Source organism: Hyaena hyaena, unplaced genomic scaffold, assembly GCF_003009895.1.
Source record: "Hyaena hyaena isolate Hyena2069 unplaced genomic scaffold, ASM300989v1 scaffold_80, whole genome shotgun sequence".
NCBI classification, from domain to species: Eukaryota; Metazoa; Chordata; class Mammalia; order Carnivora; family Hyaenidae; genus Hyaena; species Hyaena hyaena.
Window position 1 is genome coordinate 450888 of NW_024080712.1, and position 13167 is coordinate 464054.

Sequence of the window (13167 nt, forward strand, 5' to 3'; positions counted from 1 at the left end):
AAAATTACATGAAATTAAAAAAATTCTGCTATGTCCTGGTGCAGTGTTATCAGTCATAATTTTTAAAATGTATGTCACAAAATGAACCAAATTTACTTATCAATTGTATCACTGTTTTTTTGGATGTGCGTATGAACTTTTTTTTTTAAGAAACATTTTTTTTATGTTTATTTTTGGGAGAGAAAGTGTGAGGGGGGAGGTCAAGGACAGAGTGAGAGGGGGGACAGAGGGTCCGAAGTGGTCTCTGTGCTGAGAGCTGTGAGCCCGATGCGGGGCCCGAACTCACGAACCGTGAAATCATGACCTGAGCCGAAGTCGGACGCCTAACTGAGCCACCCAGGTGCCCATCTTTTTTTGTTTGTTTTGAGAGGGAGAGGGAGGAGAACACCTGAGAGGGGGCAGAGGGAGAGGGAAATCCCCAGCAGGCTCTGCAGGCTCCGTTCAGAGCACAATGTGGGGCTCTAACCCACAAACCGGGAGACCACGACCTAAGCTGAAATCGAGTTGACACTTAACGGACTGAGCCCCCCAAGCACCGCTGTGTGTGTGAACTCCTATCAAATCTTTGACAGTGGCCATTTTCAAGTCTGTTGTCACCTACAGTTACTGTTTTACTCTGATGCTTATACAACAAATGTTCCTACAGATGCTTCATCTTGGAGGAGATTCCTGAAAAAGGAGTGTGACAGGTGGTCTAGAACACAGGGATTTGATTACTTGAAGAGCCTAACACTGAACTGGGTAAGAATTTCTAAAACTCTAATGAAAACCGATTGCTTTAATGCTTTGTCTTCCTGATTTAAAGCGCGCGCGTGCGCGCGCACACACACACACACACACCCCCCCACCCCCCGCCTTTTTTCCCTCCTCTCCTTTTAAGCTCTCTAGAACTTAAACCAACTTGGTAACAATGATCGAAGCGTGCGTGCGTTTATTTTTCTCTACCTGATCCCTCCAGAATTCTGAGACTCTTAGTAAATACTCTTATTTTTCATACCAATATATTTTTGGAAGTTCGGTGCGAATCTGCTCTTTTTGTATGAGGATGTCCAATTCACCTGGCCTCTGCTTTGGATCCACAGCTGATAAAAAGGGACATACTTTCAGTTTTGCAAAAGCACAATCAAAGCCATACTGACCGATCACACTCGGAGAGAGAGTCTTGCACGGTGCGCGCTCCTGGGAGGCAAAAGCGTCGTCCTAATGTGCAGCCCAGAGATTTTGTCTCTTGGGGAGGACGTCTCCAGAGAGACTCTTCAAGCCCGTGGACAACCGTGAACCGGCTCTGCCGCTGAACTTCAAAGAATACTCTCGGAGCCGTGTATCGCATCTGCGGAGGTGCCATCCCCTGACTGGACCCACGCCATCCGGTGCCCCGGGAGTAAGGGTGCCCAGAAGCTGAAACAGGTGAAGCTGCTTTCCCAAGGCGGCCGTGATGTGGTTTCAAAGGGGGTTTGGGCACCAACAGCCAAGGAAGAATTCTTGAGATGTTTTCGGGACAAAAAGGTGGATATACTAAAGCCTGGGGCAGGGCCTGTGGACGGGAAGAGCCGGGGTTCTGAGGAGTGACTGATCGTACACTTCAGTGTTGGGGGAGGTAAAGACCAGGGAAGTTGCCAAACGGAATTTTTTTTTTAAGTTTCTTTATGTTGGGAGGGGGCGCAGGGGGAGGGAGAGAGAGAGAGAGAGAGCGCGAGCGGTCCAGAGGGGCAGAGACAGAATCTCAACCACGGGTTAGCCTGGAGCCCGACTAGGGCTCGAACTCACAAACCATGAGATGGCGCCTGGAGCTGAAATCAAGAGTTGGACTCGCTTCACTGACCGAGCCCCCAGGTGCACCCCCCCCCCCAAAAGGATTTTCATATGCTCAAAGAGTTGTTTTTTTTTAATTAAAAAGTTTATTTCTTTCGAGAGGGGGGCGGGGGAAGAGAAAGAGGGAGAGAGAGAGGATCCCAAGCAGGCTCCACCTGCCAGCGCAGAGCCCAACGTGGGGCTCAAACTCCTCAACCCTGAGATCATGACCTGAGCTGAAATCCAGTCAGTTGCTTAACCAACTGAGCCACCCAGGCGCCCCTGATTGCTTCCTTTTTGTTTTTAATGTTTTTATTTATTTTTATTTTTTTTAATATAGTTTATTGTCAAGTTGGTTTTCCTGTAACGCCTTGTGCTCCTCCCAACAAGTGCCCTCCTCCGTGCCCCTCACCCCTACCCCCACCCACCATTAGCCCTGTTTGTTCTCTGTATTTAAGAGACTCTTATGGTTTGCCTCCCTCCCTCTCCTTAACAGGCTCCTGGCGGCCTGGCTGTTGTCAAGCTAAGGTGGGTTTGCCTCATCAAGACACTAGGGGGCGCGAGGAACGTCCCCCTCTGGCTGCCTCAGGCACATGTCAGCGGGGCCGCAGGTTATGAGCACATCGGATTTTCTCCTTTGCCTTCGGTCTCCACATCAGCTACACCAGGCCAGTACGCCTTCTTCTTGCGGTCACTTCTTACTTCTCCGTCTCTGACCGTGGAATCTGTCTAGGAACTCCAGGAGGGTGATGATGTTGGCGATCCCTCGGTCTTACGTGTCCCAGGTGCCGCTGTTGATCGTACCTGCAGGTCTCTGGGGGTTACGGGTCGGAGGAGGCTCTTGACAGCTCGGCGCCCTCCTACCTAGTTCCAGACGTTCCCCAGCCACAACCACGCTAGTTTAGCCCGACACGGCCACGTTGGCCAGCCATGTGATGTGCGCAGCCCCCACTTTCTTTTCCCTGTCCAAGTACAGTCTATTCTCCTGCGAGGGAGGTGCAGACGGGCTCATTCCTCCTTGCAAAGCTTTCAGAAAAGACCCTTTCAGGACGAGATGGCACCTCACAGAGTGTCAGGCCAGGTCCTCTGACTCCCGGCTAGGAACCGTCACTCGGGGAATCCAGACCTGAGACGCAGCCCTCTGACTCCACTTTGCTTTCCCTGTTTTTTTGTCTTTTGATTTTTGAAATGTTTGTTTATATTGGAAAGAGAGAGAGACAGAGAGCAGCAGAGTGGCAGAGAGAGGGAGACACAGACTCCAAAGCAGGCTCCAGGCCCTGAGCTGTCAGTGCAGAGCCCAGCGTGGGGCTCGAACCCACAAACAGTGAGATCATGACCTGCGCCCAAGTCGGAAGCTTAACAGACTGAGCCACCCCGGTGCACCTTCTTTCCCTTCCTGTCTGCGGTGGATGGCATTGCCCACAGGCCTGGGAACGTTTGGACGGCTGGGGGTCAGCGCTAAGTGGCAGCTTTGAGGGTCCCTGTCACCATCCATAGTAAATCAGAAGGCTCCCTTTGCCCTACCCCAGCAAACCTCCGTGACCACCTGAGCCGGGAACTCGCACGAGGCAGTGCAGGGGACTGTGGGTGGGCGTCCGTGGGGAGCTGCTCCATGCCGCCGCAGCAGTCCGCCCAGCGGTGATCACTTGACCTGTGGGCCGAAGGAGGTGGGGACAGTTCCATAGGCCTCAATAACCTGCTTGTAGCAAATACCACCTGCCGCACAGGGGTCACTCCTCGGGAGGGGCAGAGACCCCGCCGTACAATGTCAGGGCGCAAGCACGGCGGTGCAACGCATTTCGCCTGGTACTCCACGGTCCTTTGTTCAGTTGGCTACCTTCAGGCCTAGGGTCGTACTTCCGAACCATAATCCAATTTGGAATTGTCCCGCTATGTTTAATTCTACTCTGTGTCGTTAAAGTTTTGTACCTGTGGCCCGTCAAACCTTCGTAGATATGATGAACCCAATAAGGTAATGTGGGCTCAGTGCTTTGAGCTGATCTGCAGATAGACTTTGAAAGGGAAATCTCCCTCCTAACCTTGTTACTCAAATGTGACCGTAAGTGGTTTCTAACTGCTGTGCACTTTCCCTCTGACGTGGGACAGGATAGCCAGGCAAGGTCTGGCATAGCACCAAGGGACAAAGTCACTAAATAGAACTCACCTCTTGGTCACTTACGCTTTTGGAGAAAGATCTGAGTTTTTTTTAAATGTTTTTATTTATTTTTGAGAGAGAGTATAAGCAGGGGAGGGGCAGAGAGAGAGGGAGCACAGAATCCGAAGCAGGCTCCAGGCTCTGAGCCGTCAGCACTGAGCCCAACGCAGGGCTTGAACCCACGAATCGTGAGATCCTGTCCCGAGCCCAAGTAGGACACTTAGCCAACTGAGCCACCCAGGTGCCCCACAGGGACACTTGATTTAGACTGGAGCCAGGAAGGCCTAGGGGGAAGCCTTCACACATGAACTTCCTGTCCCAGCTTCCTTCATATTCCCAGGCGGGCCGAAGTTCCCTTTACTGCCTCGGCAGGAGGAAGGTTTTTCTCCTTGCCCACCAGTCGCCTAGCAGGTGAGACACCCGTCACCCTCCTGGACTCTGGCTCAAGGCGGTTCCCCCTTGCTACCTCCTCTTCCCTCTGTAACGTTCCTCTCCTTTGTCCTCTAGGCTCTGCCCGTGGTTTGCCGGCACTCGTGTGTCCCAAATTGCAATTCTGCTATTCCTGAACAAACTCATTTTGCTGGTAAAATAACTCGCGGTTTTATTTTTAAGATTAACAGATGGAATGTTCTATAAATGTCTGTGAAGTCCATCTGGTCCAATGTGTTGTGTAAGTCCAGTGTTTCCCTATTGATTTTGTCTGGATGATCTCTCCATTGTTGAAAACGGGGTACTGAGGTCCCCTCCTGTGACGGTATCACTGTCTAGTTCTCCCTGGAGGTCTGTTAAGATTTGCTTTATATGTTGACGTGCTCTGATGTTGAATGCATCAGTATTTACAAATGCTCTATTTTTGGATGAATTTACCTTTTTACTATTATCTGGTGAATTTGTCTCCTGTGACCGTTTTTGTTGTAAAGTCTATTTTGTCTGATACCCTATTTTTTGTCTGATACAGTTACCCTTGCTGTGTTTTGGTGCTTTGCATGGAATACCTCTCCCCATTCCTTCACTTCTGGTCTGGGGTGTCCTTAAAGCTAAAGTGTTTTGTACGCAGCCTATTTATGGATCGTTCGTTTTTTTTATCCGTTCAGCCACTCTGTCTTTTGACTGGAGAATTGGGTCCATTTACATTTAATTATGATACATACGAAATTACCATCACCATTTTGTGGTTTTCTGGGTTTTTGTTTTTACTTTTTAAAAATGTTTATTTTTGAGAAAGAGACAGAGCATGAGCAGGGGAGAGAGAGGGAGACACAGAATCTGAAGCAGGCTCCAGGCTCCAGGGTCCGAGCTGTCAGCACAGAGCCCGACACAGGGCTCGAACTCACTAGCCGTGAGATCATGACCTGAGCTGAAGTCAGACACTTAACAAACTTGAGCCACCAGGGGCCCCTAATTAGAAATTAGGTTTTCTAATTCCTTTGTTTCTTCCTCTTGTTCTCCTCCTTTGTATTGATGATTTTAAAAAGTTTTTTTTTTTTTTTTTTTTTTAATGTTTATCTTTGAGAGAGCAAGAGAGTGAGCACACGCATGCGAGCAGGAGAGGGGCAGAGAGAGAGGGAGACCCAGAATCCAAAGCAGGCTCCAGGCTCTGAGCTGTCTGGACAGTGCCCGACATGGGGCGCAAACTCCAGAACAGTGAGATCATGACCAGAGCCGAAGTCGGATGATTTTCAGTAGTGACATGCTTAGGGTTCATCTTCTGTGTATCTTCTCCAGGTTTTTGCTTTGTGGTTACCAAGGAGCTTACATAAAATATATGTTTAACAGTCTTTTTAAGCTCCTAACAACTTACCTGCGAATATACATAAATGCTCTGCATTCATACACTCTCCCGGCCACATTTTTTTTTTAAGTGGCCTCCAAGCCCAACATGGGGCTCAAATTCGCCACCCTGAGATCAAGAGATGTTCTACCGACTGAGGCAGCCAGGAGCCCTTCCCCACCCCCGTGTTCAGTTTTTGATACACATTAGCAAATTATCATATAGTTCTGCTTAATACTTTTGTCTCTTAATCTTCACCCTAGTGTTGTGACTTACCCAATACCATGCAACATTACAGCATTCTGAACTTAAGTGTATGTTTACCTTTACCAGTAAGTTTTAGAGTTTGATGTGTTTTCCTGTTGCTAATTAGCATATTTTCATTTCCGCTTGAAGAACTCCCTGTAACCTGGAAGGCTGGTCGAGTGGTGCTCAGCTCCTTTACCTCTTGTCCACTAACCTTTCTCTCGCCTTCAGTTCCAAAGGACAACATTGCAGGTACAGTGTTCCTGGTGAACTCCATTGATAGCCTTGTTGGGTTTCTCCTGTATGTTACAAGGTTTTCTTTACCTGCTTTAAGACTCTCTAACTTTGACAATTCAGTTATAATACGACTTGGTGTGCGTTTCTTTAGATTGATACTTTTTGGAACCCTTCAGGCTTCCTGGCTCTCTGACAGGATTAATTACAGTGGCCTATCTTCCAAGTTGGCTGATCCTTTCTTCTGCTTGATCTAGTCTGCTATTGAACCCCTCTACTGAAATTTTTAGTAGTTATTATTGCGTTCAGCTGTATACTTTTTAATATTTTCTCTTTGTTGAAATTTTCAGTTTGTTGTTCTGACCTCTGAGCATCTGTATAACTTAATTTGAACCCTCAGGTAAATCACTTTAAGGTCTGTTTCTGGAGCTTTATTCTTTTTATTTTTTATGCTTATTTTTTGAGAGAGTATGAGCCAGGGGAAGGGCAGAGAGAGGGAGAGACAGATGGGAAGCAGGCTCCAGGCTCTGGACTGTCAGCACAGAGCCCAACATGGGGCTCAAACTCCCGATCCCTGAGGTCATGACCTGGACCGAAAGTCAGACCCTTAACTAACCCACCCAGGTGCCCCAAAAGATGCAATGCACCTTTTCAGATGGCTTTATCATCTAGAAGGTCTCTCGGTGCATGCTGTGCAATGTGGGAACGCCTCTGTAGGCTTCCCTGATCCTACCTGGACAAGACCCTCGGAATGCATCTCTTCACACCTGCCCCAGGTAGGTAAAGTTTAAATATCAAATCAGTGAGGAAGGCTGGGACACAGTTGGGAACAAAGGACTTTGCCAAACCTGACTTCGCTCTATTTGTGCATTTGTTTCCTCGAAACTTTCTGTAGTGTTATTCATCCCTAACCGTCATTTTGAAATTTTGCTGCAACATCCCAGCCCCAAGGGGCTCTGTGCTAGCTAGAGAAAGATGTCATGCTGTAGGAAAAGATACTAGTAAAGCGGAGTGTCTGCTTTTAAAGCTTGTTCAGTTATTTAAAGAGAGGGGGAGAGAGAATCCCCAGTAGGCTCTGCAAGAGCAGCACAAAGCCCAACGTGGGGTCAGATTCATGAGCTGTGAGATCATGACCTGAGCCAAAGTTGAGTCAGATGCCTCAGGTGCCCTAGTTGCCATTTATTTGATGGACTTCAATTGTGGCTTTATTTTCATCTCTTACAAGTCCCGTTGCAAAAGGTAAAACTAGAGAAATGAAAAATTGGTACTCTGCCTCTGCGAGGTTCCAATAGTTTGGGGTAGGATTACGGTCCATAATCAAGAGACTGCATGCGATCTTATCTAGATGGGAGTCACACACAGCTTATTATTCAGGGGACTCCTGTAACAGTTGCACAAATGCCACCAAACATAAGTAGTGGGACAGCATCCTAACTGGGCCCCTGACTGTTCTTCTGCAGAGCCTGGAGGAAGGGCCATGACCTGAGGGGCCGCATCACTGAGAAAGGCAATGTCTCCATAAATGGACAAGAGCCGATGCTTCGAAAGGTCAGGTGAAGACAATCCAACCGGAGACTCCTGCAAGCAGGTAAGTGGTTGAAACAGTCAGAGAGAGTAACTGTTGCATTGCGATCTTTTACTATTCCTCAATAGGTCATCTTTCAGTAGACTTTTATACCTTGGGTTTGTAAAGGAGCCCACAGTTACGCGGACCTTTAGGAAGGATCGTCGCTGTTTTGTTTTTACTTTCCCCAGGCCTACACTTCGTATTAATCCCATACCGATAATTGCTTTCACTTGGTCACGGCTCTAGAGCTGTTGGAAGCATTTTCTTTTAAACGCGATCTCCACGCACATGTGAACGCTCAATTATGCGTGCTGTTTAAAAACGAAAAAGAGAAATGATCTATAGACACAGAAAGATCGTATTTATGTATGGTAAAAAGGCAAGTGAGTGAAGCTATACTTTTATTGCATTACTCTTAGTACATCCACAACTATTTCCACCTAAATAGATCCTTAAAATAAGCATACACAAGTATTGACTATTATCTACAAATATTTATTGTAACACTTGAATAGAACTACAGGAAGCCCTTGGCACGGATAGAAAATATTGATTCACTGTTAGGTTACAAAAATTTATACATAGCAAAATTTAATGCTCTTTACATAAAAAATATTAGACTACTTCAACAAAACTTTCAAAAATTCCTGGTAACAGCTACCAGAATTAGAAAAGTAAAATTAGGCTTTAGACACGGCCTCTTCTAGAACACTGGACTCTAACAGCACCTCCACTGCTGGAAAAAAAAATATTGAAGTCTGTCATGCAACAGGAGAACAGAACAAGCTATTCTGGAACAACTGATCTACGTAGAAGAGAGCTTCTCCCAATTAAAAAAAAAAAAAAAAGATCCAAATAGGCATTTTTAGGCATTAACAACAACAACAAAACGAATCCAAATGAAATCTTATCCTTGATGTTCAATTTTAATAGCATCTTGATAAAGGTATGCTTCCTTTCGTATGCTTCCTTTCATCTGAAGACGTTTCTGCACACGTGTAGGTTTTAAAATCCAGGGAACAGCCAAACCACAAGTTAATTCTTAACATGAATATACAGAGTTAATCCTATATTATGCAGCCCCTTTTAAAAGCACGGATGCACCCAACGGTTATATGTATCATTTCCTAAAGAGCAACACAAAAGTTTACCGTCACGAATACCCAATACCTCTAATCACGTAATGTTCTGGAACAGAATGACCGAGGAGGCAAGTTTCTTTTGAAAATGGCTTAAACTCAAGAAGGTGGTTTTTTTTTTTTTTTTTTTTTTTTTTTTTTTTTTTTTTTTTTTTTTTTTTTTTTTTTTAGGAACTAAATACCAACCCTAATTCAAACTACTGAAGTATTCAAGTCTAGAAAAGTAGGAGGTCTGTGGTCTCTTTGTAATTCGGTCTTATTTATAGTTGGNAGAATGACCGAGGAGGCAAGTTTCTTTTGAAAATGGCTTAAACTAAAGAATTTTTTTTTTTTTTTTTTTTTTTTTTTTTGCTGAACATCGAACTTTTTTTTATTATTCCAGGAAAGATTTAGATTTAAAAAGGAACTAAATACCAACCCTAATTCAAACTACTGAAGTATTCAAGTCTAGAAAAGTAGGAGGTCTGTGGTCTCTTTGTAATTCGGTCTTATTTATAGTTGGTGTGAAGCTGTAAACTTGCTATTCAGACCACGTAAAAATGGTTTAGACTGGTGGTCATTTTAATAAGGTAACACTTCTTAATTAAGAAAACATTGGTGGAACCAAGGTCGATGAGGGATTTGGGGTGTCCTGTTGTAAAATAAGCTCTTAGAAATTTAAAAGATACTCATTAAGGCAGAGCTGACATTGATTTCCCAGGAACAAGTGGGCCGCTGGATTAAAGGGAAGCTATTATCAAATTGACTTTGGAAAGCTTGTCAATGCGCCACAATCCAGCTTCTTCAATGGCAGGTGTAGCCGAATTATAGTATTGGCATTAGTGAAAAATCGATTTCTGATTGGATCAGGAGATGAAAGTGTCCTGGGCCTAAAGGGTAGGGAAGTCAGCAAATTAAAAAAAAAAAAAAAAAAAAATTATTAAGACTCACATGATCTTTGAGCCAAAGTTTAATAGATGTCAGCACTGGAGCATGACAGCCACTGCACTCGATTCCCTCCACAGGGCACTCGGCGGGCAGAGGGCGTACGTGAATGGACAGTCACCTCGCTTCATGCCGGCGGTCCCGCTCAAGCAGTATGCCGCATGCCCCTGGCCTCTCACGGGAGGCTCGCTCTACTGCTGAATGTGAACAGGCCCCAAACCTCAGAGAGCTGAACAATCATTTTGTCAAAGTGTTGCCCTTTAAAATGGCTCACGTGAAGCCTCTGGTATCTGCTGTAAAGAAAAAGTTTGCCCTCCTGGAAGGTGCTCCTAGAACTCCCTGCCAGCAGGTTGAGACAGACAGTGAAGGGTTTGTACCTCTATGTGGGGGGAGGGGGGGAGGGGGGACACCTCGGGACGGCAGAGCCGCTGTCTGCAGATTTGGCAGAGCTGTCACTGTGGCGGCGGTAACACTCTGGCAAACGTTTATGTGTAAGAATTGAGTTGTTCTTTTGACCGGGCCTGGATATCCTGCAGCTCTTGCTCTTCCTTTGCTTTGATATCCTGGTAAGCCTGCATTTTGCTGGCGTCCTTTAAGTAAGCCCAGTTAGAAGACAGTATCATGAGGAAGTGGATCTGGAAAAGAAGGGTGAGCATGAGGGCTAGTGAGCACGGCAGAAGGGAAAGCGAGCTGTGAGGCAGGTTAGACGCTCTTAGCTGTAAAAAGGGAGAGGGTTATTCTGCATGAATTCTCGTTCTGCGAGCAGAGCCGGAAGCAAGCTCCACTAGAAGGCTGGAGCGAAGTTAGTACACACACGTGATGAACTGGAAAAAATGGCCCAGGTTACTGTTAAAAAGCAAACGCAAACTAGGAGAGAGTGTGGTTTTGTCGGTTACCCTTGAGGGAGTCATTTAAAAACAAAAACAGAAACGCGGACGTTCAGAAACACGCTGTGTGCGGAGTTTAAAGTAAGGGCCGGGCAAAGATCTAGCTTTTCTGTGGATGAAAATCGATTCCCCAGAGGCCTAAAAGCGAACGATATTTATTTCGAGTGAATGAGAAACTACACATTTAACACGGAGAACTCAAGTGAATGTCAAAACCAGAATTAGGAACTCTAAGCAAACAAGCAGGCAGTCTGGGTTAACACATTTTGAGGAGGGAAACTACCTTTTCTGTTGCATCACTGCCATGACTGCATTTCACAGAACGGAAACGTCCTTATTCTTTACAGCTGACGTGGCAAACACTTCTTTCCCGCCTATTTTCCTGGTCTTTCCTGCAACATCTACACCCCGAGTTCCTCATCTCTCCTGTTCAACACAGTGGAGGCTTTCCGACTGCAGGCACGATTTCTCTTCCCCTTACAATCTTACGTGCGGTTTAAGAGCTGGCTATGCGGAATCGGTCACTACTCACCAAAACACAGGGGAAGGTGGCCCATTCTGTGGCTCTGAAAGGGAGGGTCATGGTGTGCAGAAAGGAGCAACCCCCTCCCCCCACACACACATAGAAATCTTGGTCTCAGAGAAAGCAGCGGGCTGGGCTTTACTTTTCTTCACGCTGTCCTCTAGCTGACTTACTTGAGGGGCATGTATGGGGCCGTGAACCAGGTAATCAGAAAAAAAATTTTGTAATCAATGTAAAATAGGTCTTTTTTCTCCCCAGAGTCTAACAAAACAGAATGCAGATCAAAACCGATCTCTCCTCCATCTTCTTTTGAGCACTGCTGCTACGGGTTACGAAGCCAGCAAAAATAACGGACAATGCAGGTGTGACAACGTGTTAATACTTCATTTAGAGATACCGCTCAAAGGTCAAGAAAATTATTATTTTTTTTAACAGATGCTCACGCCATGCCAGTAAAGAACTGAATCCTTTTCAAAACGTGGAAATAAGCCAGATCTCATCGTTTCTGTAATTCACTTCCGGTAAGTCATCTCATTAATCTACAATGCAAGGTGAGTTGACTAAAGCTATTTACAAATTACTGTACCACGACGGTAGCAACCTAGACTCTGCGTTCGTCTGGGAGGGGTCGGGGTGGGGGGCGGTCAGGGCTATTTCAGGCTACCGGGTTGAGCTCGCTAAAGCTCCTTGTTGGCCTTATGCAATTTAGAATTTAGTGCAGCAATCTTCCCGACTCTTAAACTTCAAAACCGCATAGTTATAGGTAGTAGCCATCATGTAGATCAGCTGGTGAAAGAGAACAAACAGGACAGTGAGATGCAGGCAATCAGGGCTGGTGCCCGCTCAGCCCCAAGGGCTTTCTGGGTCCCCCACCTTTCAGCACACGGGTTTGCCTACGGCGCACACGCACTTTTTCTCACGTGCTCTACACACCACTGGTCCTCGCCTCTGCCCTCAGTACCTTGATGACCAAAACTGGGAGGTGTCTAAACAGTTACTAGAGAGCGGGGTCCGCAGCCTGCGACTGGAAGCTAAAGGCCCCCTTTCACCTCGCCTTCCCCCAGCTGCCTACTCAGCACCAATGAGTCACCTCTACAAGAGACCAGGGTGCCAGCATGCTATCACAGGCTGTTCTTCTCAGGACCTCTAAAGAGCACAGGTTATTTCCCTCCTGTCCCCCTGCCCCCAAGTCTTAGATTTCTTAAGATCACAAAAGCAAGCCCTCCCAAATTACACCCATATCTGCAGACATAAACCTCCACGTGCAATACAGTTGACCCCCCCCCCACCAATATTTGCAGGTTCCCTATTTGCAAATCTCCCTGCCTGCTCAAGTTAGGCTGTAGCCCCCCAAATCACTGCTGGTGGCACGGTCACCGGCGGGCCTGCCGCACCGTGGGGGCGACGTGGTCTCCCACACTGCTTCCCCGGTTGGGACCCGTACACGGGTGTCCTTCCTGCAGTCGAATTAGGGCTGTGGGTTTCGGGGCTTTTTGTGATTTTTGCTCTTCAAATGTTTCCTAACCGTAGCACTGAACGAAGTGCTCTCGAAAGTCTCTGGCCAGCACGAGGGCCCGGAGGTGCCACACGAGCTTCATCCCGGGAGGAGCTGTACTGCTGGGGGCCCGGGGTAATGAAGCAGCAGGAGGTACTAACTCACAGTCCTTAGACAGAAACCCCTAAAGCAAGGCCACATGTTGACCAGTTAGGCGAAAAAGGGCGGGACCAGGGCCTCCCTGTTTAAGGTACGTGCACGGATGTGTATGCATACATGTTTCTGGTTGGAAATGAACCTTTCTTGGCAAAGTAATCGGTAAATGCCGATTCTGTCCGTGACTGAAGCCATGAAAGGAAGGGGCTGATGAAGGTGCAAGCCCGCCCCCGGCCAGCCCAGGCTAACAGCTGCGTTGTTCCCACAGAAGCCAAACTC

General features: G+C 46.8%; 1 protein-coding gene across 5 annotated transcripts in view; it reads right to left on the reverse strand.

Moving 5' to 3' along the window:
* Positions 1 to 9224: 9224 nt before the first annotated feature.
* GPM6B (glycoprotein M6B) overlaps positions 9225 to 13167 on the reverse strand; it is a 154402-nt gene continuing 150459 nt past the window's right edge. For 3 of the 5 annotated variants that reach the window (XM_039233946.1, XM_039233943.1, XM_039233945.1), the window contains one exon: positions 9225 to 10462. In XM_039233946.1, the coding sequence (XP_039089877.1) occupies positions 10313 to 10462 (150 nt within the window). In that variant the 3' untranslated portion in view covers positions 9225 to 10312. Of the gene's footprint in view, positions 10463 to 11602; positions 12024 to 13167 lie in introns of those variants that run through there. The other 2 variants (XM_039233944.1, XM_039233947.1) reach the window with 1 other exon arrangement.